This window comes from Lampris incognitus, chromosome 5 (genome assembly GCF_029633865.1).
Source record: "Lampris incognitus isolate fLamInc1 chromosome 5, fLamInc1.hap2, whole genome shotgun sequence".
Classification (NCBI taxonomy): domain Eukaryota; kingdom Metazoa; phylum Chordata; class Actinopteri; order Lampriformes; family Lampridae; genus Lampris; species Lampris incognitus.
In genome coordinates this window covers 21,229,708-21,256,729 of record NC_079215.1, presented here as the reverse complement: position 1 = coordinate 21,256,729, position 27,022 = coordinate 21,229,708, and the positions used below count along the sequence as shown (strand labels likewise).

Genomic DNA, 27,022 nt, shown 5'->3' with positions numbered 1-27,022 from the left:
TCTTTCCTAAATGTCAAAAATAATTTGGTATTATAAACCCCCCTACTCCTCAACTCCCCCCCCCCCAGATTAAGAGTGGGGAGAACGCAGCCAACATTGCCGGTGAGCTGGTCAACCTGACAAGGGGGCGGGTGTACGCCGGGGACGTCAGCATGTCCGTTAGACTGATTGAGCAGCTATTGGACATCTTGGACTCCCAGCTCCAGGCCTTGAGACCAGCCAACAAGGAGTCCGCAACACGCAACTACAACAAGGTATTGGGGGTCTGGCTTTCGGGACAGACCTCCACTTGAACTTTTTTTTTCGAAATGAATTCAGAAACGTCAGCGGTAATGACTCTAACAATAGACGTTTGGCGTCCGTTTCAGCTGCAGAAGAGGGAGCGCACGTGTAGAGCCTACGTTCAGGTAAGCTTTCACCCTGCGCGAGAGAAGCAAACGTGTGATGTATTGATGTTGTAGTACTGGAGGGTACCTCTAAGTGACGCTGTAACCTTAAGAACCCCACACTGTACTGACATACCGCTGTCGAATAAGTAAACGTTGTTCGGTCTACCTCAACCTGTCTCATGCTTGGGTCTGATACAATAGAAAACGGGTTGAAGATCGTTTATTGTTGCCAGTAATAGCTTAACTAGCGGTTGTAACACTAGTGGCGTGGGTGCGATACCGTAACCGCTGTTCTACGTTGCTGTTGAGGAACTGTGACTCATTTCGCATCACGGGTGTTCGAAATAGGGGTGTTTTTATTTGTGCAGATAATGATGTCTATTTTCGTCTCGGCGTTCCTCTCCCTTCCTCCTTCTCTCTCTCTCTCAATCTAAATACCCCTGTCTCTCTCAGGCGGTCGTTCAGACAGTCGACAACTTGTTGGGCCCCGAGGCTCTGGTTTCTTGGGCTGACATGAGCAACGCCGACCAGTCCCACTCGGCCTCACTGCTGCTGGACGCAATCGAGAAAGGGGCGTTTCTGTTGGCCAACAACCTTTACGAAGGCCGTTTCAGCGACAGGGCGCCAAATGTTGGTACGTAGGTGCATTTGCATGAACAAGATTTGTCTCTCGTCTCTCCTCCCCTCCAAAGATATGCAATCCGCTGAATACATTTCCAATTAATTCATGTGTGTGTGTGTGTGTGTGTGTGTGTGTAGATCTGGAAGTGTACGTACTGAACACAGAAGCAGATATACAGGATCTGACCTTCCCTCATACCTATGACAGCGACAGTATTCTACAGATCTCGGCGCTGGCCTTGCAACAATACAGCAACAACGGTTTGTGATGCACACTTTTCTGTAACACCAGCACCTTTCAGGCGTCACACCTGATGATCTGTATCGCATTATTTGTGAAACGATGGGTAGATGCCAAAAATAGGGTATGATAAGAAACACTAAGTATCTCATTGGAAGTGAGATATCGGAAAAACTCCTGCCGCGTGGAAATTACGTGATCCCGGGTGGCGTAGCGGTCTATTCCGTTGCCTAGCAACACGGGGATCACCGGTTCGAATCCCCGTGTTGTCTCTGGCTTGGTCAGGCGTCCCTACAGACACAATTGGCCCTGTCTGCGGTTGGGAAGCCGGCTGTGGGTATGTGTTCTGGTCGCTGAACTAGCGCCTCCTCTGGTTGTTTGAGGCGCCTGTTCGGGGGAGGGGGGGCTGGGGGGGAATGGCGTGATCCTCCCACGCACTGCGTCCCCCTGGTGAAACCCCTCACTGTCAGGTGAAAAGAAGTGGCTGGCGACTCCACATGTATTGAAGGAGGCATGTGGTAGTCTGCAGCCCTCCCCGGATCGGCGGAGGGGGTGGAGCAGCAATCGGGACGTCTCGGAAGAGTTGGGTAACAACTGGGAAGAAAAAAAAAGGGAAAAAAATCCCCCCCCCCCCAAAAAAAGCGAAGGACATGATGACTTCTCTCACCCCTCTCTGTTATTCTCCCTCATGTCTCTTTACCTCTAGGCCAGGTGAAGTTGGTCCTGTCCCTCTACAAGAACCTGGGGTCCTTCCTGACCACCCAGAATTCCACCCTGCGCCTCGGGCCGGGGCTTGGAGCAGGTCAAGGGTCAGAGGTCAGGGGTCGAAAGCTGGTGGTCAATTCCCATGTCATCTCTGCCTCTGTCCACAGAGGAGCCAACAGGGTCTACCTTTCTGATCCTGTCATCTTCACTCTCAGACACCTGCAGGTGTGTGCATAGGTGCATGCGTGTGTGTGTGTGTGTGTGTGTGTGTGTGTGTATGTGTGTGTGTGAGAGAGAGATTATGTGTGGGTCTAAATTTATCCCATACATATAAATATGTACTTGTTTGTGTCTATCTCCTTTAGTTGGAAAACCACTTCGGCCCCAACTGTTCGTTCTGGAACATGTCAGGAACCTCGGGCAGCGGCAGGTGGTCTATACAGGGTTGTCGTCTGTTACACACCAACAACACACACACTACCTGTGCCTGCAACCACCTGTCTAGCTATGCTGTCCTTATGACCTACCAACAACCTGCTGTAAGTCACACGCACACACACACACCTCGTTTAAACGACAGATCCTGTCTTTACTCCCTCCTCTCCTCTTGTCAGTCTGGGGTCGGCGTGGAAGAGCTGCTGGTCTATGTGATCTCCTGGGTGGGCATTGCTGTCACCCTGGTTTGTTTGGCTGCCTGCCTCACCACCCTGTGTTGCCAGGGGGCGCCCTGGCATACAGACCACAGCAGTATCCACTGCAACCTGTGGGCCAACCTCCTCGTCACGGAGCTTCTGTTCCTTATTGGTGCCAAGAAGACCCAGTTCACAGTGAGTTTGTCGACTGTCGTAATGTTATGTATGTAATGTGTGGAGTAGTGAGCTGTTAAAACTGTGATTTGTGCCCTAGTGGAGGTTTGGTGTAAATGCACTTTAAGGCTGTTGAAATATGATATTAACATGACTCCCAGGCAGTACACAGTACAAATACAAGAAATTATAAAAACTAAGCTATAAGCAAAATGTACCAGATAAAATGTAACAAACAAAGAGCAAAATTTATGAGAAATATATAAAATATACAAAAAGTAAACATTGTTAAAAGAACAGTGCAAATAAAGTGACAACAGCACACATAAAGAGGCAACAGTATTTGTATGTATAGGTGAATGTCCTTGGGTATATTGTCCTTCAAGAGCTTATTGTTCATTGTTCAGGGCTCTGATAGCCACTGGGACAAAACTCTTCCTTAGTCTATCAGCGTGTGATCTGTGGCAGCACAGGCGCTTGCCTGGTCGCAGCCACACAAACAGTCCATTGCCGGGGTGTTGGGGGTCTTTTGCTATCCCCCTAGCTCTGCTTCCACACCTCTTGTTGTATAGGCTCTGCAGGGCGGGGGCGCGCTCAGACCGATCACACAATCCCCTGCAGGGCCATCCTCACCTGAGAGGAGCTGTTTCTATCTATCTATCTATCTATCTATCTATCTATCTATCTATCTATCTATCTATCTATCTATCTATCTATCTATCTATCTATCTATCTATCTATCTATCTATCTATCTATCTATCTATCTATCTGCTATAGTAGAGAGCTCTTCTCATTACATTTCCCTCTCCCTCCATCTTCTTGCCTGCCCATTTTGAATTTACGCCTCCTTTCCGCATTTCTAGGTGGTATGCTCCATCATCGCCGGCCTGTTGCACTTCTCCCTGCTCTCTGTGTTCTGCTGGTTGTGTCTGGAAGGGGTGGAGCTCTACCTGCTGCAGCGGGAGGTATTTGAGGGGCGAAACTCCAGGAGGAAGTACTTCTACCTCTGCGGTTACTCCGTCCCGGGGCTAGTGGTGGCTGTGTCTGCAGCTATTGACTTCAGGGGCTACGGCTCGAACGCTGCGTAGGTGGTTGCATGTTTGCATGCGCGTGTTTGTTTGTGTGCATACAAGTATTTGTGTATGTCTGTGTGTCATTCATTTTGTGGTGCGGTTGTGCACATACTGTATTTATGTATATTGTCATGATGAACACAAGTTTTGCATTATTCACCTTTCCTGTGATTTGTGTGTGTGTGTGTGTGTGTGTGTGTAGGTGCTGGCTGCGGACTGACAACTACTTCATCTGGAGTTTCCTTGGACCTGTAGCTGTCATTATAACGGTGAAACCTAACGCTCTCACACACTTGATGACAATAACTTCAAAACACGCCAATCACATCTAATGTGTGTATTATATCCAGCGCGTCTGTCGTCGTAAACCGAACCCGATCACCACTAACGGTCATCTACTCAGATTAGCATGCGGATATCGTACAATATTTGACGGTGTCGTCATTTGGCTTTATTTCACTTCAGCTGAACCTGATTGTCTTGGTGATGACCCTGCATAAGATGCACAGCTCCGCTGCCCTCAAGCCAGACTCTAGTCGTCATGACAACCTAAGGTCAGTATCACAACACGTCACCGTCCATTTCGGGGCCAGGGAGGATGATGGGTAGAACGCTAACACAGACAGGTCTACCTTCATTCAGTAGTTTTGGCTTTCAAATTAAACCTGGGGAAAGTCAGGAAAACGTGCAAGACTACGAGCCTTGTTACCCACGGTGTCCCTCACTTTTGAGTAACACCTCCTCTCCTCTTTTCCGGGTGCTGCCAGGGCGTGGGCAGTGGGATCCCTCACCCTGCTCTTCCTGCAGAGCGTGACATGGTCGTCAGGCCTCGTGTTCCTCTCTGCCCCCTCTCTGCTTCTGGCCTACCTCTTCTCTTCCCTCAACACCGCCCAGGGCCTGCTCATTACTATACTGCACTGCACCCTCACCAGAAAGGTGTGTGTGTGTGTGTTGTTGTTGTTTTCAAAGGCAATTATACAAAGCCGTTTTCATTCTCATACATGTAAATGCATTGTGTGTTTAAGTGTGTGCTTGTTTTACAGGGCCAGAAGGACTACAGCCGCTGCCTACGTTTCTCCCAGTGCTGTGGCACCTCCTCATCAAGCTCTCCTGATTCAGTGAAGGGCAATGCCCTGCGGTCCAACAGCCGCTACACAAGCAGCCAGGCTCGGAGAGCCACCGCCAACAGACAGGTAAAGCCGGTGGCCCATATTTAAAGCTATTTTAAGGGGGTACCAGAAAGTTGAATCGGTTCATCTGGACACAACATTTATTGAGAGAAACATTTGGGCAGCAGGGTGGTTAGTGCTGTCGCCTCCTGGATTCGAACCCCAGAGTTGTCCAACCTTGGGGGTCATCCCAGGTCATCCTCTGTGTGGAGTTTGCATATTCACCCCGTGCATGTCTGCGGTGGGTTTCCTCCAGGTGCTCCAGTTTCCCCCACCGTCAAAAAGAAACATGCATGTTAGGGTTTATACTCCTGTCTGTGCCCCTGAGCAAGGCAATGGGAAAAGAACTGGAGTTGGTCCCCGGGCGCAGCATGAAAAGAAACTGGAGTTGGTCCCCGGGCGCAGCATGAAAAGAACTGGAGTTGGTCCCCGGGCGCATCATGAGAAGAACTGGAGTTGCTGGAGTTGGTCCCCGGGCGCAGCATGAAAAGAACTGGAGTTGGTCCCCGGGCGCAGCATGAAAAGAACTGGAGTTGGTCCCTGGGCGCAGCATGAAAAGAACTGGAGTTGGTCCCCGGGCGCAGCATGAAGGCGGCAGCCCACTGCTACTGGCTTCACAGATCACAGCCCGGATGGGTTAATTTACAGTAACTGAATTTCCCCAATGGGATTAATAAAGGAAACTTAATTTGATTTAAATTTCATCACTCATCTAAGTGACCTTCTCAGTGTCAACTGGCTGCAGTTATCCCCACCCTCATAAACAATACAGTGGCATAGCCACCGAAACCAACAATCGGTTTCATATGCAAATTCCCATGACCATTAACTAGCGCTAAGCTTAAAGGTATGTCTGTCGCCATCTTACAATGCTGTGATTGCAGCTATCTTCCAATCCTCTGTGAATAGTGCACTTTGCCATTGTAACTCTAGTTAATGGTCACAGTAATTTGCATATGAAACCAATTGTTGGTTTAGTCATTCTTGCGTCAAGTGTATTCAAAAACTGTCTGGCAGCTCAGTATGGTTTAGCTTTGTGATGAGACTCCTCTTTTTGACATTATAACGCAGCATTTTTTTTTCATAATTATTTCCTCATTGTACTTTTGAATGTGTTGAGAATTACAATATTCATTATTGGATAATTCAGTGCATTAGTCATTGTATGCATCCTCAGAGCAATCCAGACGTTGTCAGGTGCATGCATCTCCACACTGTTTTGGGTTTGGGGAAAGGGAGAAATTCCGGCAGCCATGGGCAAGGATACGTGTGCACAAATCTCTGAAATGGATAGAATTTAAATATCCCTTATGTATTTTGTTTTTATAAGCACCAGTTTTCTTTGATTAAAAGACATATCACATAGCACCATTAACCAAAAGACGGTGGAAATGAGGGCTGACCGTTTCACAAAAGGTTGGTTTTTGTCAATTTGTTTAACGGGGAGTGTGGCCATTTGCATCCCCTTCACAAACTGACCCCTGGGTACAGCACAATCTTTCCTCCCCTCCGTCTCTCTGTTTGTTTCTATTTTTCTTGTTGCTCGGAGTACATTTCAATCTCCTGAACTCGTGCCTGTGCAGATAAAGGTTTATACCCCCGTTTCAGAGTCGCATCAGGAGGATGTGGAATGACACCGTTCGCAGACAGACCGAATCTTCCTTCATTGCTGCAGATGTTAACAACACCCCCACACTCAACCGAGGTAAACATATCTCTCTCCATTTGGGACCTCGGCCCTTTTTAATTCTCTCCTCTATTTGGTTCACGTTTCCCTTTCTAAGGTTTTACAACTTTATCTCTGCAGCTGCTTTAGGGAATCACTTCCTGACTAATCCAGTGTTGCAGACCCATTCTGGGGCCTCGCCATATGACACTCTGCTGGCCCAGGGATATAATCAACCCTTCGCCTCCACAGGTAGGCCTCGCCGCAGCTCTCTCTGCCGCTCCCACACTCTCTACCTCCCTATTTTTTGTCTCCCTACGTGCAGTTTCCCCCCCGCCTCCTCATCTGTTCGCTGGTCTTTCCAACGCGCTTAATATCTCGGACTGATCAAAGATGTGTGCAGTTTGTGTTCACTTAAAAGTCAGGCCGAAATTGAAACAATGATATTTTCTTAACTTTAATCATCATGTATTTTGTATTGTCTGTTCCTACTGGGGAAAAAAATAAGCATAAAAGGTCGAATCAGTTTTTTCCTCTTTTTAAAAGAGCTCCCCCTAGTTCAGCCTCGCTAAGCCAACTTTATTGTCTGGTACTCATGATGTCATCAGACATCATTTGCATACGGCCAATCAGATCAAATCATCAGAGTAAACCCCGCCCTCCCTTGTTGCCAACCTTTGCTCGTATCTGTCACATAAAGGTCAGCTCATGAATATTAATGAAGGCCAGACAACTACCTCGCTGTTCTTTGAAGAAATGAGAACGGTTATGGATAAAGGTATAAAAAAACACAATATTAGTGATTCACAAAGGGGAAAAAATACTGCTGAATGTTTTATCTTCAAGGTTTTTAGACATGACAAGTTAAATATAAATACTGATTTCGGTCCAACTTTAAATGCTTGCAAAATTGAGTGAAAATCTTTTATCGTAGCACACAGATGTTATTTTAATCCCCCTTGTTTTAAATACTTGATATTTTTGCTGTACTTAATTCAGTTTGCCTGAGCCTTGTGTGCCATTTTGTGTTGTGAAATTAAGATGTTTGTCTCTCTTTTGACCATCTTGCCCCTTGTTTTTCTCTCTCTGTTTTTTTTTTCTTTCTCGTCTTAACTTGGACCATTAGGAACCTTCAGAAACAAACAGAGTATGAGCTCTCTTTTATTGTGCTCACTCTCTAACCATTGAATGCTACTTCCTCGTGTACTGTGGTTCAATTCATAGAGACTGTCTCTACATCCAATTGGCACCCAAATAACTGTTCATACATCATTAAGATTGACACATTACATGCATCTCTTCCATGTGGTTATATTACATTTCATCGGAAATGTTACTGCCCAAATCTTACTTTTAGCAGAGGCCCTCTGCTGTTAATCTGACATCAATCAATCAACCAGTTAGACTTTATTTATGTAGCACATTTTGCACATCCAAATGCAATGCAAAGCACCGAAAAAATATCTACCCATTCATTCTTACAGTCATTCATCTCGATCTCCTTGAACTGATTTATCCATTTGAATAGATGTGCTCTTGTGGCCGTGATGTCTAACTGTTCCCTTTGTTTTGCCCCGAACAGAGGGCAGTGTGTCCCAGACCCAGGAAACCTGTGGGCTGGACAGTGTGTGTCTCAATGGGGGCTACACCCCCAACACCTTCACCCTGCACGGCCTGGGGCCTGGACCTGGGTCCCGAGCTGGGATGGTGGGCAGCACTGACCTTCTGAGGGAGGGGGGAGTTGGTGGCATTGGAGGGGACAATGTCTCGCCAGCTCTCCTCACCCCCCACGGATCCACAGAGCTGGGCAGCGGTGCCGGACTGCGCCGTAACCTGTCCGATGCGGCCGCGCTGGAGAAGATGATCATCTCTGAGCTGGTGCAGAGCAACCTGAGGCCCTCTGTACCCATGCCTGTGCCCCCTGAGCGCTACGGCAGCCTGGCGAGGCCTCACCACCACGACAGGCCGACTCACGCTCACACTGCCACTCTGAACCGCCACCCACAGTATCCTCCGGAAGGCTGGGTGGCGGCCATGCAGACTCAGACGCGCTCTGTCGCACAAGACGGTTGGATACAAATACGGCACCAGACACAAGACCCTGAAACGCACGCCATGCCGCGAGGCCAGGACCATGCTACGACGACGCGTTTACAGGACAGCTGGTCTCACGCGTCGCGTGTTTCTGTAGAGGCCAAGTCACATGAGCAGCTGAAGGACGGGGAGCGGTTACAGTTGCAGGGCACCCTGGGCCGCCGTGGGCTGCAGGACAGGCAGCAAGCACGCCCCCCCGATGTTCAGGCCCGACCCTATTCCACCCTCAGCCGCACCCCGGGCACACTGTCCCGCCACCGCAGCGGAGCGGAGCCGGGTGGTGGTGTGGAGAAAGACAGGGAGAGAGACAGGGACAGGGATCGCTACCGTGACAGACCCCTGCCTCCCCCACCTCCCCCTCCCCCCCAAGAGTCTGAGCCACTCTACAAGGCTCTGGAGGAGCCCCTGCTACTGAAGCAGAGGGAGGCAGACATGGAAGGATGGAGAGGAGGCCTAGACAGAGAGAAAGAAGAGACGTTTCTCCTAAAAAGAGATGGGATCATGGAGGAATGGAGGGGAGGTGCTGATAGAGAAAGGGAGGAGACCTTTCTCCCCCAGAAAAGAGATGGGGAGATTGAGGAATGGCGGGGCGGGGTCGATAGAGGGAGGGAGGGGAAGGACTCCCACCTCTCACAGAAGAGGGACGGACGGATGGAGTTGTGGCCTGGTGGTGCTGAGACGGAGAAGGAGGATACGTTTCTAACTCAGAAGAAGGATTTTGGAATGGATGTATGGAGAAGTGGAATGGAGAGAGAGAAAGAGGAGCCCTTGTTTTTAAAGGACAGGGACGGATGGAGAGGAGGGCTAGAGAGAGAGAGTGAGGACTTTAAACAGAAGGAGAAGGCACTGGATGTATGGCGACCAGGAATCAACACAGACAGGGAGGAGTCCTTCCTATTCGAGAGCAAAGATGGAGGGCTCGAGGGCTGGAAAAGAGGGAGAGAGCGAGGGTCCCTGCGATTCCATCGTGAGCCGGACGACCCCAACAGCTTCAGCTTGCCTTTGAGCCCAGATCTGGATCTTGACCATGACTCGTCCTCTATCTACGCCAGAGATTCAAACCCATCCCCCCTCTACCCTGGAGACCGCCGCTCACCGCCCCTCAGTATCTTCCCGAGAGGCTCTCCCCCAACTAATATCTTCGCCCCGCGAGACGACGGCTCACCACCAAATAGCCTCTACTCTCGGCACTCCCCGCAGGTGTACAGCCGAAGCAGTTCCCCGCCGCATTTCTACAGCCGTACCTCCCCTCCGACTCTCTCTTACCCTGACAGCAGCCCCGAAGGTCAAGAGGAGGTGAGCCCCTCTGGCCAACCCCAGCGGCCATCCCTGGAACTCCCTTACAGCCTGGGCCGACCTCCTTTAGGCCCACGGCCCAATCACTTGCAGACCTTCTACCAGCCACCACCGCTGGCAACCAATGGGGAGACAGTGTTCACAGCTGAGCCCACCTCTGAGGGAGAAGATGGACAGATGCAGCGGGTGACAAGTCTGTGACTAGGGCGGTGGTGATCGGGGCATAGAAGCGAGGTAGGAGGCGATAACGAAACAAAAAGGGAAAAAAAATGCAATCCTACAAGAGTCGAAGCGATGATAAAATGAGTTCGAGTTGAGCGATAAAGATGATAAAGCTGAGGATGAAGATGACGGCTCCTTCCTGCCTCTATCTCTCGATCACCACGAGACGTCCCCCCTTTTCATGTTTTGTTACTTTTCTAAGACTGTGATCCATTTATGAGATGCCCCTCGGCTCTCTGTTTCTCTCCTCTCTTCCTTTGAACCCTTCTGTTTCTTCCCTTCTCATCGGTGCTTTATCCTTCTAGGCCCATTGTCTTGAGTTTTCTATTGGTTCATAGGCTGGGTGTTGCCCTCCCTTGTAGCAAGCAAACAGTGTGTCAAAGAAGCACTTGTGTGTTGCCAAAAATCACTTCAAAGAACATGTGCATGACTTTATAGTAGCTTTAAAAAGGCTACCTACTGTAGGAGGAAACTGCTGAGGAGTGTGTGTGCACGCGTGCAAAAGTGCGTGTCCAAGCGTGTGTGTAGACATGCCTCTTGTATAATAATGTATCACAATGAAGCATTTTATCAATATTAACGGGGAGGGGGGGTGGTCCTTACACACACACCCCCTTGCTGATTTTAAAGTCTCGACCAATTCCATCTCACACCAAGACCAAAACCTCTCTGCGCCCCCGCCCCGCCCCCAGACTGTTGGTGACTGAATATGTTGCCTTGGCATTTGCCGGAGCGACTGAACTGATGACTCCACGAGGGATCATGTCCGCCTCGGAACTTTTCGGCGATTCTCAGACCCGTGTACATAACGACCCTTAAAAGTGTTCTGATTGTCTTGTATTGCTACTGACGTTGAAGTAAACATGTGAAACAAGTGCGCGTGTGTGTTTCTGTTGGGGTGACCGGACACGGAGGCTGCAGGGAGGAGGACGGCACGGCAAGTAGGAGGAGGCTGGAACAAGGAGGCTGGCGAGGTGGATGATGAAGGCAGGTCGGCGAGACTCTGAATAAGAAGGGCAGCTGGGATGAGAAGAGAGCGTGCCGGGGTAGAAGACCTCATTACGAACGCGGACAAAGCGGGGGCGTTTCTCTCCAAAATCGGATGCTCGCTTCTAGATTAATGTGAGTCTTCGTCAAAAAAATAAAATAAAAAATAGATGAATGTATCAACAAGCAAACAAGCTGGCCTGTCGAAAAACACAGTGATGAAGAGGACGGTGGTTGTTAGCCGCGTTGGGCTCTTCAATTACAAAGCAGAGCCTTTCACAGTAACCACATTTTCAATTATCGGTGTTTTTTAAACACCGAGGGGAAATCACTTTCATATCCAAATGAATATATGAACATACGCTCTATGCAGCATCACCCCCCCTTTATTTTCTCATCAATTGTACTTGGCTAATTGCCCCACTCTTGCGAGCCGTCCCGGTCAGTGCTCCACCCCCCTCTGCTGATCCGGGGAGGGCTGAGGACTACCGGTGTCGCCAGCCGCTTCTTTTCACCCGACAGTGAGGAGTTTCGCCAGGGGGACATAGCGCGTGGGAGGATCACGCTACCCCCCCCCCAGTTCCCCTTCCTTCGAACAGGCGCCCCCCACCGAACAGAGGAGGCGCTAGTACAGCGACCAGGACACATACCTACATCCGGCTTCCCACCCGCAGACACGGCCAAATTGTGTCTGTAGGGACGCCCGACCAAGCCGGAGGTAACACGGGGATTCGACCCGGCGATCCCCGTGTTGGTAAGGCAACGGAATAGACCGCCACGTCACACATCAGGAATAACACAAACAGCGTTAAATAACATGGGTTCAATGTATGTAAGTATTACAAAACAAGCACCACCTTCTTTAATTGTCTTTTGTACTTAAGGACCAGAGGGTTACACTTGCAACATCGACGCCATTATACAAACGTCTAAGAAACAGATGGACAGACTCAACATGCATGGGTAATACACATCCCACCTGTAAACGATATGAGGTACTGCACCAGTTTACACACATGGAAACATTCATATTTAGTTCATATCTGACGGGGTACCATGTCGATGGGACGAGTTGCTTTATCGCTGCTAGTACGTCAGTTTCCTTCTGTACCATTACATTCATTGAGTTTATATACAGACAACAAACTACAATATACTTACGTGTATTATATGTTTATATATATATAAAATGTTATATTACATTCTAAGTGCTGAGTCATTACAGTGGTGCAATATAAAATACTGAGGCATGAATCAAAAAGTGCTATTAATGTATCACACAAAATGTAGAAAATATTTCTGTATTTACAACCGACAAACGGGATACTAGTGGTCACTCGACATTTAGGGTCTATGCTCATCTCACTGGCAGTAGTGCGTGTGAATTGGGCGTTGCTGACAAAGTGATAAGACAGAGTGCACCGGCCTTTCCAGCGGCCCTCCTGTGCCTGGCTGTCCTCGTCCTCACTGCCCGGCTGGATCTGCTTCACGCTGAGCCACATGAACAGTTTAACAGAGTTACGCTCATCACATTTTTTCACATTTTCTTTATAATATCACCTCTCTCCCTCATCCTCACCTTCTATGCCTTACACACTCATGCACACACACACCCTTCACACGCACACAAACACGCACTTTCTCTGCGTAAAACTGAGGTGTCTGATCGAACTTGAAAGGAAATGGACGGACATTTTTCAAATCTCTTTCTATCTAAAACAAACCTACAGAACAGTGCAAGTGTCCCACATACATGCATGGCAGCGCATGTAAGTGCACAAGTTTGTCGACACGTGGTTTAGCAAACAGTATGGTGGAGGGACAAGGGACTGTCCAGCACCTGGCTGGAAGAGAGAGCAGGACTGGAGTTTTTAAACATGGAAGAGATGTGGAAAGCCTGGAAAACACAGATGCACACTGGTCAGACAAACAAAAAGTCCACCCACTGACTAGAACATGAAGTTTGACACACACACACACACACACACACACACACACACACACACACACACACACACACACACACACACCATCATCAGCAGTCACTCAAAGCGAGTATGACTGTCCTCTCCGTTGGGTTGTGTACTTGTGGGTCTTCAGATGGCTGTAGAGGCCGATCTGCGATCCACATACTTTGGTGCAGTGTGGACGGGGAAAAGTGGTGGTGGTTTGTGGTGGTGGTTGAGCTTTTTTCTCTCTCTCCTTGCAGTGCTGTCACTTTTTCTGTGCGGCACAGTGGACTTCCATTTCATGACGTGAGGCTCCTTCCTGCACAGATTTCTTCCAGGAGCGCCTAGCCAGTGCAATGTGTTCCCCGTTGCTCGATGTTATGTTGCATTTCTTCAGACTGCTTTTGATATTGTCCTTGAAATGTTTCTTTTGCCCGCCAGGTGCTCGCTGACCTTCCTTCAGCTGGGAGTACAGGATGTGTTTGGGGAGACGTGTTGGACATGCAGATGACATGGCCTGTCCATCAGAGTTGGGGCTGCATTATTGTGGTGGTGAGGCTAGTCACGTTGGCTTCTTCCAGAATGCTAATGTTGGTGCGTCTGTCCTTCCAGCTGATCCTCATGATCTTGTGTCAGGATGTTTGGTGGTATTGTTCCAGGGCTCTCAGGTGCCTGCTGTAGGTGGTCCATGACTTTGCTCCATACAGCAGGGTGGAGAGAACAACAGCTCTGTAGACAAGGGAGTTTTGTTTGGGCCTTTAAGTCTCGGTCTTCAAAGACTGTTTTCTTGAGTCTGGCATAAGCACCACTGGCACAACTCAGGCAATGGATGACCTCAGAGTTGATGTCAGCTTTTGAGGAGAGAAGGCTGCTGAGGTAGGGGAAGTGATCAACATTTTCAAGAATTTTGTCATCCACTTTCATGGCGGGTTGGGTAGATGGCTGGTTGGGTGGAGGTTGTTATATTGACTCTTTCAACATTGATTCTCTTTCAACCTTCAAATCCAATCTCAAAACGCACCTTTTAAAACTGGCATATTCAGTCTGATCCACACTTATTGAGTTTTTTTGTGGATGATGATTTTATACTCATACATTGTATTAACTTTTTATTGTTTACCCTGCTTGGTTTTGGTTTTATGCTGTCTGATACAGTGCTGCTTGTTTTTTAACTGTGTTCTGTAAGGTGTCATTGAGTTCTCTGAAAGGTGCCCACAAATAAAATGTATTATTATCATTATTACTATAATAACACAAATTTCCTTTAACTTCATGCCATAATACAACATAATAACCGGGCCCATTCCTTGGGCCTAGGGTTAGAATGAGGTAGAAGTCTATTTGATGGATAGTGCCTTTCTTAGGATATGAGATGTTCCAAGTAGTGCAATCTTCTGTAGTTCTTATATTTTGATGTTACCCGGGATCCGTTGGGTGTATTTCTCCATCCCTTTTTTTACAAGCCCCGGGGCTCCTATCACTACTGGTTTATTATTATTATTATTTTCACGTTTCCTGTTTTACATCCTGTAGAGCCGGGTCCAAACTATGGACCTGAGGCACTATAGGGCAGATGTCACTTGATTGGCAGTACTCATCGTAATATGTGGGTTGTTCCAAGTAGGGCAATCTTCTGGACTGCACAGATGTTGATGTTGCCTGGGATACAGTTGGTGAACTTTTCCATTCCCTTCTTCATGAGTCCTAGAGCTCTGATGACCACTGGTGTTGTTTCGGTCTTCATTCCCCACATCCTTTTGATTTCAATCTCCAGGTCTTTGTACTTGGTCAGCTTCTCTGTGACTTTCACTAAGGTGTTTTTTTTTGGATGGGATTGCCATTATTCTTATTATTCTTATTCTTATTATAGGACCTGGGTCTTCTTGATGTTTAATGCTAGACCAGGGCTCTGTATGCCTTGGCAAAGGCATTCAGAGTGTCCTGGATGTCTTCTTGCTGCGATGGCATTGTCATCTGCATACTGAAGCTCCATGATGGTGGTGTTGCAGACTGTTCTTGGCCTTGAACCTATTAAGATTGAAGAATCTGCGGTCAGTTCTGTATAGGATTGGGATCCCCCATGGCAGCTCTTCACCAATGACGTGGAGTGCGGCAGCAATAAAGATGGCATACAGGTTGGGTGTGATGATGCATCCCTGCTCGACCCTTGTTTCCACAGTGAAGGGCTCTGACTCAGAGCTGCTGTTGCTGAGCACTGTCACTGACATGCTGTCATGTAGAAGTCTCAAGATTCTGATGTATTTGTCAGGGCAGCTATATATTGATAGCATGCTCCACAGAGCCTGGTGGTCTACTGAGTCAAATGTCTTTGTCAGGCCCATGTACAAAGGCTGCCTTTGTTCATGGCATTTTTCCTGGAGTTGGCGTGCTGTAAATATCATGTCTGCTGTACCTCTGGATGGGCGGAAGCCACACTGAGATTCTGGGAATACTTCCTCAGCCAGTGGTAGCAGTCGGTTTGCAAGGACACAAACAAGGACTTTGCCTGTTGTTGACAGGAGTGCGATGCCTCTGTAGTTTCCACATTCCGCCTTGTCCCCTTTCTTGAATATGTCCACTATTAGAGCATCCCTGGGCACTGAGGGAAATTCTTCTTTTTCCCAGACCTTGAGAAGGACGGCGGGGATTTGGTACAGGAGCTGTGGTCCACCTTCCTTAAGATCTCAGCTGGGATCCCATCTGAACTAGCGGCTTTGTTGTTCTTAAAGCTCCTGGTGGCATCTTGAACCTCTGTTATGGTGGGAGGAACCCCAATGTCTTCTCTGATGAGACTCTGGGGAATGTGGCTGGCAATATCTGGTTCAAGATGCTCAGTGATCCTCACAGGAAATTCAGACAGGTGGCTGATGATCTGATTCCTGAAGGCAAATCCAACACCATGGATCCTGTAGCCACCCTTCTCCTCCTTCAGTTGTTCTACATTTGCCCATCAGGTTTCAGTAAGGGCAGCTATGTTAATCCGGCATCTTTTCAAGTCTCTAGCAATGATCGCAGTTCTCTTCTGCAGTCTGTCACTGATTGCGCTATCCATCAGAGTGTGCTCATTTCAGGCTCTAAAGTTAATGTTTCTATGTTTCTGACCGCATGTGGTGATCCCTCTGGATGCGGTAATCCAGTCAGGAAGTTTGAGGCAGGCTATTTTTAGGGTACCTTTCCTAGCCCCTTCCCCAGGTGGAGTAAGCAGAGAGGATCCTAAAGAGGGCTGCTCAGTCATGGGTGCAGCTACCGAAGAGCTCTTTCAACCTCATTCCAAGAGCCCAGCGACTGGATCTAGCAACCACCACCTGATGTGCCGGCTCATGACTAGGGGCTTCCAGATCTCACAATCCTGCCCCCGTCACCCCTTATTGGTCGCCATAGAGCTTAACCCGAAATATTGGGGTGGATTCCCTTTATGGAGGACTACTGTGCGTGACTTTATTTAACATGGTGCACAGACAGCCACCACACAGTCCTTGACAGATCTGGGTCAGGATCCAGTGGCATGGAGTCCAAGATGACTGGGGCCCCTTTCTGCTGCACCTTTCTTCCACCTTCCCAGCCATTGTGATGCTTCCCTAAAATAAGCCATCGTCCTCCGGCTGTTCCACCATTGAGGTCTTGGTTGGACTACTCTTTGTCAGGGACCTCCCTCTTGACTTTACCGCCATGGGTGACCCTACTAGCAGCATAGCTCCAGACAGCATTGCTGTTGGGATCTCAGGACCATGCAAGCTTCTCCACCACGACAAGGTGACAATCCACGGAGAAGACACACACACACACACACACACACACACACACACACACACACACACACACACACACACACACACACACACACCATGTCACCTTATACTGGTGGGGACCCCTTGTTAACTACATTCATTCTCTAGGCTTTAACCCTATAACGATCATAACTACATGCCTTACCTTACCTTAAACCTTACCCCAACCTTAACCTAATCCTAATTCTAACCTTCACCCTAAAATCAAGTCCTAACCCTAAAATAGACCCTTTTCATCATGGGGACCCATAAAATGTCCCCACAAGGTAGGTGGTGTATATACACACACACACACACACACACACACACACACACACACACACACACACACACACACACACACAAGCGAACAAATTAACAACCATATGTTATACTGACCACCCAGTAGGCAGTGAGAGCTCCCTGTATGTATCCAGTCAGCACATCGGAGGGGTGATGTCTGTAGTCTGAAATGCGTGTTAAACCTGTGTACACCGCCAGCAACACAAGGAAGAACTGTAGTAATGGCCTCAACAATCGAGCCCCACGCCAAGTCAGTCTTGCCTGCAGGTAAAACTAAATTGGAAAAATACACACATGACCATTTGGAAACGTATACTATAAAAATGAAGCAACATCATGATTGATAATGACGCGTATTGCATAGTTGCACACAAACAAGGCCTACTCAAAAGACACTGTTGAAATGATCTCAACTAAGTTTGCCAAAGTGTTTACCAAAGTGAGTTTTAAGATGATGTTCTGAATTAAAAGTAAAGTAAAAGGAGTTTCCAATCCATTTTACCCCTCAATCAATTTTGTGTGTTCTCTGTTGCCACACTGGCTGTAAAAGAATCTTGTACTAACATGATGGAAGGTAAGCGTCATAAGGCAGTCATAAGACAGCCAAGCACTCCTATTTACTCCCATAAAATGCAAGCACACACACACACACACACACACACACACACACACACACACACACACACACACACACACACACACACAATAGAATAGTGCAGTGAGAGGAGGGCATACTCCTCCCAGAACAAAGCTGCCTCTGTCCGTCCCACATCTCTTCATTTCAACCCTTTCTTTCTCACTACTTTGCTGTTATTCTCTCTCTCTCTCTCTCTCTCTCTCTCTCTCTCTCTCTCTCTCTCTCTCTCTCTCTCTCTCTCTCTCTCTCTCTCTCTCTCTCTCTCTCTCTCTCTTTCTCTCTCTCTCTCTCTCCCTGGCCCCTGTTTTTTCCCCACTTGCACTTCTGAAAGATGTGTAATTGGACTAGGGAAGGACCAAGTATCATGTTTACCGATGTTTTTGGGTGAGGAAAACCCGCTAAAGTGGGAGGCAGAAAAAGATAGCTAGATAGCTAGATTAATAGCTAGCTAACTGATTAGATACACACAGACAGACAAGCAGACAGACCCACAGACAGACAAGCAGACAGACAGAGAGACGGGAAGATAGACAGACAGAGAGAATTGTACTCACTGCAAGATAGAGCATGGTGTACATTGCAAAAGAGGCGTGCCCGGAGAAGAAGGACTTCCTGGAAAGAAAATGTTTTTAGATCAAGTTGTACAACACAAATGAGTAAACACATACATTTGGCACATGCAGACACTATACACACTCACTATACACACACACACACACACCTGGCCTCCTCTTCTAATTGGTGTTTAGGCTGAGGGCAGTTCACTGTTGTAACATAAGTTCCAGGGGTGCAATTGAGCGAGGCATAGGTGACGCCACAGACAGACAGAAAGTGCGGCCGCAGCCGTCCCACGCTCAGCTTGGCCATGTTGGTCAATGACTGGCCAATACAGCAGCCAAACAAGAAGCAGCCCAGCTCCTTGTACAGACAGGTGACATAGAGGTTTCTGACAAAGGCCTTGGAGGTAACGCCTCGGAAACGCACCCGGTAACACTCCCCGAGCGCAATCTGGAGATGGAGATGGAGATGGAGACAGAGACGGATCCATTTACCACATACATACTACAACCGCCGCTGCATTTCACAGTGTGCTCAGTCATCCTTTTCAAATGACATACCAGGCAAAACGTACACCAACGAACTGACTGTGATGACAAATTACGACAGCAATGTTGACAACAATGGCGGCAATGATGATGATGGTGGTGATGATGATGATGAACGCGTTCTACTCACGGTAAGGCCTGTGATAACGATGCCTCCAGCAATGAGTAGTTCATCTGGTATGGCCTCTCGGTGCAGGTAGGGGTAGGTGATGCTCGGGTCACCACAGATGAAGCCACGTCTGTAAGGACGCACGGTCTTCAGCTCACATGCAAAAAATGGGATGGAAGCTGCATGGAGAGGAGGAATGGGGGAAAGAGGGAGAGAATTATCATCTGCATGAGGATGTATGCATACATGCATGCATGCACGCATGCATGTATGTGTGCATGGATAGTTACAGAGGGGGAATGGATAGAGAAAGAAACAAAAAAAACCCAATTGAATCAAACAACAATCCCCAGTGGGAGTATACATAACTGTGCTGAGAAAGTAGAGGGGAAATGTGGGACGGGAAGAGCAAAAGAAGAACAGAGAGAGTGAGAGAGAGAGAGAGAGAGAGAGAGAGAGAGAGAGAGAGAGAGCGCGAAAGGATGAAATATCAGGGAGGCGTTTGCAACTGAACACTATCTTCTACATCAATCCAGCCCTTGTTGCTTAGTGCTGTCCATACGTGTACACACGGTGCAAAAACACGCACAAATAAACACACAAATAGTATACAGCCTCCTTCCACATAGCTTTAGGTATTAATGTTACGTTTTACCGAAAAGGCGGGTCAGAGAGTAGAGTACAGAAATAGAGCAAGGGCCATCAGATAAATGTGATTCGGAGTATGGGAAAACAGATGAGATGAGGAAAAGAGGGAGGAGCGGAGGATGAGACCAGAGGAGCAGTATGCAGTGAAACGAGGGTGGGAACGCTGACTTGTTCTCTGGAGAAATTAACTAGTAAGACAACCGTCAAGAATGTTTAGGGTCACAACACTGCTCCGCTGGGGCCAAAGAAACTGGTGAAGAGCAAAAGCAGATTGTTTTCCGTCCCTGATTGAAGGCAGGCTGTATCTATTGGGACCAGGGGGGGAACAGTAAAACAGGCGTTGGTTTGAGGAGATCCAGTCTTCGAACCGCGCATGTGCACTTCTGTTGACGAAGACAAGCAAAGAGGGGTTGTTTGTGACTCCGGCACAACTCTCCCCTGCAAAACAAAAGAGCAACTGTGGCAGGAGGCCACAGCCTGAGCAAGCCTTGCCCTGTCACTGTTTGTCTCCTGTGCCTGCTCTCTCCGATCCCCCCCCCCTCTCTTTCTTTTGCATACAGAGCAGGCGAGCCATTTGGAAGAGTCCTCTCGCAGCTACACGTACAATTTGTTGATATTACAGACCGCCTCTCCTCCTGGCTTTATTCAGCTCACTACTCTTACACAACCAGAGTCCAGTTATGGGGATCAATGGGATGTGAGAAAATAGACAGACAGACAGGCAGGCAATATGTGCATACCACCGAGGATCATGTATTTATTTATTTATACTGAATACAATTCCCTCTGGCTTAGTCTACCCTGAGAACTTGAGGTTGTCATAGAAACTGTATAATTCCCTGGCTGCCGCACGAACCAGCTGGCATGGCAGTTGTAGCGCGTGCACACAAAAAAGCACGCGCACGCGGACGCGCACGGAGCGAGAGAGTGAGAGAATTTCATTGAAGAAACTGTTAGTTTCCTCCTTTCTTTCCGAGCCAACATGCTGCGATTCTCAACTGAAATGGACCCGATGACGGCCAGACTGGGCTAACTGACGTGGATGTCTTCGCATATTATTTTCTTTTTCTCTGTAAACGACACCAAGAAATTAATGAAGGACAAACTATGAACCACGCATAAGTAAACGCACAAACAACGAACGAACAGGCAGACGGACCAACAAATCTGTCTGAGGTCAGGAAACAGACAAACAAATGAATCAACTGATAACCAACTACTAAAAACAACCTCACAGACATGCATACTTACTAAACCTAACTGCGTCCATACGCATCCACATAAACTAATGAAAACTATGGGCTGTGTTTTGATATTTACCAAGGAACAGGCAAAGGAGGTCCAACCCGACCAAAAGCTTGCGTTTGGACAGGGCCGGTCCGGTTATTTGGATGAGTTTCTTTCCAGAGTCGCTCTCCATCACAATCCCTGTTGTCCCCAGGTTGCTCATTTTATCCGCTAGTTTAAGCTGTATGTCCGGGTCGCCGACCACAGGTATCCCCACCGTTTGCTGGCCGAATTTATCCAACATCATACGTGCGCGATAACTCGCTTGATATAACGCGCCTCCTGCACCCAAGTCCACCCTCGTTGCGGTGAGGAGGACAGAGAGCCGAGGTGGGGATGAGCTGCGGAGACTCGGTCGGTGCGTGTAGCGGAGGGTCCACAAGATACGAGACACACGATCCAAAGGGTCTCAGCGGGATGATGGTAGGTGCTGGGTCGTCGCACAATTAATGAAAGGGGACGTGTTCTTCCTCCGTAATTTATTCCGTCCCATCCATCCCACGCCGCACATGGCAACTCGTCCCGACTCGCTCAGCGAAGTCACCGTCACTCACAAGCTATGCGCGGAAAGCCTCCCGACGTGGTTGCGAAACAGCAATTACTACATAAACGACAAGGGATTATGGCGGGACGCCGGACTCGGCTTCATCCTCCCTCCCCCCCCCCCCTCTCTCGCTGTGTTGTCTTACTCCCTCTACCAAGAGGGAAAACAGTTAACAACGATACGCTTAGTGTGCGCAAGCACAACAGTGGGACAACTTTAAAAAGCAGCTAAAAACTCACCTGTTTAGTCTAGCCTTGGGTTTAGTTTAACTAATTTGTGCATTGCTTGTTATTGTTTGTCTTACGTAATCTCTATTTATCTTTTAAATGTGTTTTTATTTTTTAATATTATTATCAGGGTTATTATTGTTTCTTCTCTTTCATCCTGCAGCACTTTGTGACTCTGTAAAAGGTGCCACATAAATAAACTTTACTTACTTGTGCACAATTTGACAATCTTCAGAGGAGAACCGGAGAAGAAGAGGAGGTGCATCATACATGTGTCATCTGGGATCGGTGTCTCGTGACGCCACACTCCGAAGCATGACCGTCTAGGTGCAGAGTGCAGCGTGCTCGTGCTCACGCACTGTCATGATGGAGGCGTTAGTCGATCACATTCCTGGAGGATTCGTCCTTTCCGGCCCCCCCCCCCCTCTTTTTCTTTTTCTTCACTCGTTCCGTGTTGGTTGGCGTCGGTCGATAAAAACGTGTAGGCAACATTTCAGACCGAAGGGTTAAAAATATCAGCAAAAGGTGTCATTTAACACCACGTATGGCTGCGTAATCGACGAATGGAAAGCCTTTTGAAGCGAAACAGCGATCAGTGGAAGTGCGGTGGGAAATAAGGCATGGAGCAGAGTTGCCAAGCGGAGTAGAGTGGATAGATTTGCATGACAAAACCATGTTAATCACTCGGTTTGTCATTTAGTTTGCCTTCCAGTTGGACGCATGAATTCTGCAAGGAAATCGGCATGAACTGGGACATGTTAAAGGAAACGTCAGATAACGTAGCTTGATGGATGGCCAGATTCAGCATGGTTACTGGGCAGTGTGTAGCGAGGAAATAGAAAAATATAAGGATATGTCTTTGTTAAGCGTGAAGGCGCACGTGTTTGGTTGTTTTCCATTAAGTTTCTTCACAGGAGAGTGACATCTGTAAACCTGTAGGTGGCAGTAAATGCATGGCAAATGGACTGTTTGGGCAAGGCCATTAGTACTGACCTATTAGAATAGTCATGAATAAATTCTAAAAATGCTCAAAATGAGAAATGAATAAATGAGTGAATAAATAATTTGATTAAATAACGAACAAATAAATGTAATGCTCAAATTAGTTGGGAAATAAATGGATAAATAAATGCACATATTGATTGGTTAATTAATTAACTAATAAAGAAAATGCACAACTGGCATTTACTTAACTTATTTATTTAACTGGCATACTGGTGACCTATCCAGGATGTCTCCCCCCCCTGCCGCCCAATGACTGCTGGGATAGGCGCCAGAATCCCGCGACCCCAGTTGGGATAAGCGGCTTGGATAATGGATGGAAAATACACAAAGAAATTGAGAAATATATTTATAAATATGTAAATCAATTTATTTCCACATGATTTACTTTGTCATTCACTCTTATCTCAGAAATAATAAATAATAATAATAATAATAATACTGTAGCAAATTCAGGAGGCAACCACAGGAACTGCCGCGGCCGGGACGCGATCCCATGTCCTCCACTCCGCAAGCGATGTTAACCAGTCGACTTTAGGGTCCGCTCTGTTATTCAATGACCAACGTCTACTTATCAATGCACGTTACATTACCCCCCTCCTTCGGGAAACTAAGCATATCAGCTCCTTCACGCCTCTGGGCGCATACGCTTCCGATGGCCTTACGGTCTCACCATCCCACTTCTGACACCAATGTAGCGAATTCGGGGGGGGGGGGGGGGGCAGCTCGGGACGCCGCATCAGGGACGCGAACCCGTGGCTCCCCACCGCAAGCGACTACGTTAACCAGTCCGACCCTTCAGTCGACGTTAACCAGTCGACTGAAGGGTCGGAAGTGGGATACGCGCGGACGCGCTTTCACGAAGGAGGGGGGTAGTGCAGTGTCGGCGCTACGGGGGGGGCATTGGCCGGGCCTCGCCCCCCCCAAATGAAAGTTGTGCCCCCCCGCCAATTATGTTTTGTTAACGATGTTCCCAGCATTGGAAAAAACATGTTCTGATCGTACAGAAGTGCCGGGGATGCAACATATTGTTGGAAAAACGCTGTCAGGCGGGCTGTTTTGAAGCCGGCGCCTCGTCACAGGTCTGCGCGAATTCTTATGGGTGCTTAGTGTAACGGGGTCAGTTCTATGCTGGTCAGCCTGCTGCACGCCCGTCACTCTCATCATTAGCTCTGCGTTGTGTTCTAGTTTGGGTGAGGCCCCAGGTGTTGTGCGGGGGGGGGGGCCCTCAGTCTCTCATCATCATCATGATCAAGGAAGGGTGGGGGGGACACAGGACTCTATTTGGCCCACCTCGCCATTTATTTTCTCTCCGCTCTATAGCCAGCGCGAGCTGCGAACTATATCAACAACAGCATACCCTAGCAACCAATCAACCAACTTTCTTAGCAACAGGAGAGCCTAGCTAACACTTATGACCAACGGCCGTTACATTACACATTACAAAACATCACAAGAAAACAAGATAACATTACTGAAATGAAAACACACACACCTGTACGAAATCACAGGAAAGAAAAGGAAATACAATGTTGTCTGTCTCATAACGTAGCTATAGGACAGTCACCTGTTAGCAGACAACAACATTAATCAGCTTGTTAGCTAGCATCACCGGCAACACAAAATAATTATAAATTTCCTATAAATACTCCCCTAATCACACCCAACTATAAGCTTACAATATTACCTAACATTTATCATTCATTACGATTGAAAAACAATCTATATATTAAATTTAACGAATTTGGCGGAGCAACAGAAAAACGTACCTCTCAGCTCTATAGCCAGCGCGAGCTGAGAGTTTGACAGACCAACCGTAAACAAAACATGAATCTCTTAAAGAGACAGCACAGGTATATGACGGTCGTTGTAAAACATACATAAAAATAAATAATGACATAAAATAAAACGTAGTAAACACAAATAACAGCACACAGACAGGATTTGGTGATATTTCATACTCAAACAAAATAAAATAAAAACATTAATTTTAACCTGGTTACATTAGTTTGAAGATGTTGCTTTAAATTCGTAACTTAGTTGTGGAGTGTTACACTTGCTCAAAAATGGCATACCTTACACACTACTTTTTTCTTTGATTCGAGGTTCTTTCGGCGTAGCCATTTAGTAGCCTACTGTGACGCAGTGCAGCTAGCATATCTAGTCCATGGGCCAGAGCCCAAAATTTCCTATTTCGGTACACTCAAGGTGGCAAAACTTACTTATAATTTTTGAAAGGATCCATGTCTGTAGATGATATTTTGGTATGATAACCATTCCTGAGTGGCAGCTGTATCACAGTTATCAGCTCATGAAGTTAACCACCCCCTAAAGTAAATTGCATTTTAGACGCTGGTGCATATCCTGGTTTAGCCTCATGGTCAGGACATTTTTCAATGTTCTATAATATTGTCTTTGGTATCATTTTAAAGGGGACCTTCTTAGCTTTCATTCAAGCCCTGTTGTGGATATTTCTCACAAATATAGAGGTCACTTGAGCTCTTCAACCCGTCAATAACACACATCTTTCTGCAATGTTCGCCTAAACTATATACTTTCTTTTAGCCCTGTGGCATCTAGGAATATCAGGGACACAAAACACAAAAACTGGAATACTCACAGGACTGTAAAGATTCAGGAAATGTATAATATACCCATACTATTTCATTGTGTGAGGTGATTGTGAACCTTAAATTAGAAGGGCATTATTACTAAGAAACTAACTAGACCAAAGCCAGTTAGTCCATGGGTCAGACCAGATATCGATATCACCCAAGGTGACACAACTTCACTGGTGCCATTTTATTTGGTACACTAACAGAAGTAAAATAATACATGATAACCTTCCCAAATGAGCAGCTATTTCCTTTTTCTTTCAGGAAACCTGTTTCTGTGCCTCTCACGATTGTGTATTTGCCCAGATTTTTACAAATATAGCATTTCAACACCCCTGGTACTGATTAGCCTAGCTTAAACTCTGGGACAGTTCTTAGTTGGCCAACAACCAAGGATAACCAGTACTGTGTACTTCCATTCATTGTGCTAAGCTAGGCTAACGTGCAGCCAGATAGCTTTCTACTAAACACATATAGAGGAAACTGGTATCTATCTTCTTGTCTCACTCTGGAGAAGATTGTAAGCTAATTTCCCATAATGTTAGCATGTTCTTTTAATGTATATGTTAATATGATTAGTTAAAGTGGCTACGAGGAACTTTCATCTTGTGTTGATTTTAGCGGCCTCATGTGGACAAAATACAGCTGTTGCATAGCAACTAGGTAATGTATCTATTTGTGGCTATGTAAGATAAATAATGGTAATACGACGCTGGTGAAGCAAAGTAAACTTTGTTTTAGTAGTGTTCATACACCTAAGTTACATGTATTTGTTTGTATGTGGCAGGTGAAAACTGACTGAATATGGCCACTGGTGAACAAGCAAATTTTTACCCAATACCAAAGCGCCCACGGGTGGAGTGCATTATCCACTGTTCTGATGATACAGATAAGCTGGTTTCACTACAAAGTGTCGACTCATGGAGAACTCTGCTCAGGGCAGCTCAGATACGAAATCATGCACCAGTTTTGAAACTGGCAAAAGACATTCCTGAGGGACAGATTCCAGCAATCTACTACCACAGAAAGTGTCGCAGTATCTTCACTATGAAGCAAATTCTTGATGGCCTCCTTGCAAAAGAAAAGAAAAGTTGTGTCTCTGCTGAAGAGAAACAATCTAAGAGAGTAGCTCGACATGCCCCAAGTACATCTAGGACTTATGATGCAGAGTGCATATTTTGTCCGAAAAACAGCAAATATTCCAAGAGACAGAATACGAGAGAAGTACTGGTGCAGTGTCGAGAACTGTGAGCTGATGCAAAGATCAGGAGTGCAGCCACAAAGAAAAGGGACAGCAGAATCCTTGCCATTGTGAGTAGAGACCTTGTAGCAGCTGAAGGGCACTACCACAGGTCATGCTATAGACTTTACACCAAAGAAGAGGTTTCCAAAGGAGAGGTTGCCAGCAATGAAGATGATGATGCTGCAGCCCAGAATGAAGCTGCTGTGAATAAGGCATACAATGAGCTGTTCCTCTTCATCAGGATGGAGCTTTTTGGCAATCCTCAAGTGATGACAATGACTGATCTCTCTTCTAGACTGGTAGCTTCAATGAACT

The 27,022-nt window shown here is 47.1% G+C and overlaps 2 protein-coding genes across 2 annotated transcripts in view; one reads left to right on the top strand and one right to left on the bottom strand.

Moving 5' to 3' along the window:
- LOC130113274 (adhesion G protein-coupled receptor L1-like) overlaps positions 1 to 11,081 on the top strand; it is a 30,889-nt gene extending 19,808 nt beyond the window's left edge. Inside the window, exons 10-25 of the mRNA XM_056280843.1 lie at positions 69 to 254; positions 369 to 407; positions 843 to 1,023; positions 1,149 to 1,271; positions 1,958 to 2,181; positions 2,322 to 2,495; positions 2,571 to 2,783; positions 3,627 to 3,847; positions 4,039 to 4,105; positions 4,302 to 4,390; positions 4,604 to 4,772; positions 4,880 to 5,029; positions 6,614 to 6,710; positions 6,813 to 6,923; positions 7,798 to 7,818; positions 8,254 to 11,081. Of these exons, the coding sequence (XP_056136818.1) occupies positions 69 to 254; positions 369 to 407; positions 843 to 1,023; positions 1,149 to 1,271; positions 1,958 to 2,181; positions 2,322 to 2,495; positions 2,571 to 2,783; positions 3,627 to 3,847; positions 4,039 to 4,105; positions 4,302 to 4,390; positions 4,604 to 4,772; positions 4,880 to 5,029; positions 6,614 to 6,710; positions 6,813 to 6,923; positions 7,798 to 7,818; positions 8,254 to 10,262 (4,074 nt within the window). The 3' untranslated portion in view covers positions 10,263 to 11,081. The remainder of the gene's footprint in view (positions 1 to 68; positions 255 to 368; positions 408 to 842; positions 1,024 to 1,148; positions 1,272 to 1,957; positions 2,182 to 2,321; positions 2,496 to 2,570; positions 2,784 to 3,626; positions 3,848 to 4,038; positions 4,106 to 4,301; positions 4,391 to 4,603; positions 4,773 to 4,879; positions 5,030 to 6,613; positions 6,711 to 6,812; positions 6,924 to 7,797; positions 7,819 to 8,253) is intronic.
- A 1,405-nt stretch (positions 11,082 to 12,486) lies between these two features.
- LOC130112822 (phospholipid phosphatase 3-like) lies at positions 12,487 to 21,651 on the bottom strand. Its single transcript, XM_056280320.1, has 6 exons — positions 21,110 to 21,651; positions 19,163 to 19,320; positions 18,648 to 18,934; positions 18,481 to 18,538; positions 17,386 to 17,562; positions 12,487 to 13,167 (listed from the first exon to the last, which is right to left on the bottom strand). Exons 1-6 carry the CDS (start codon positions 21,321 to 21,323, stop codon positions 13,069 to 13,071), a joined length of 993 nt encoding a protein of 330 aa, XP_056136295.1. The 5' UTR covers positions 21,324 to 21,651; the 3' UTR covers positions 12,487 to 13,068.
- Positions 21,652 to 27,022: the final 5,371 nt, after the last annotated feature.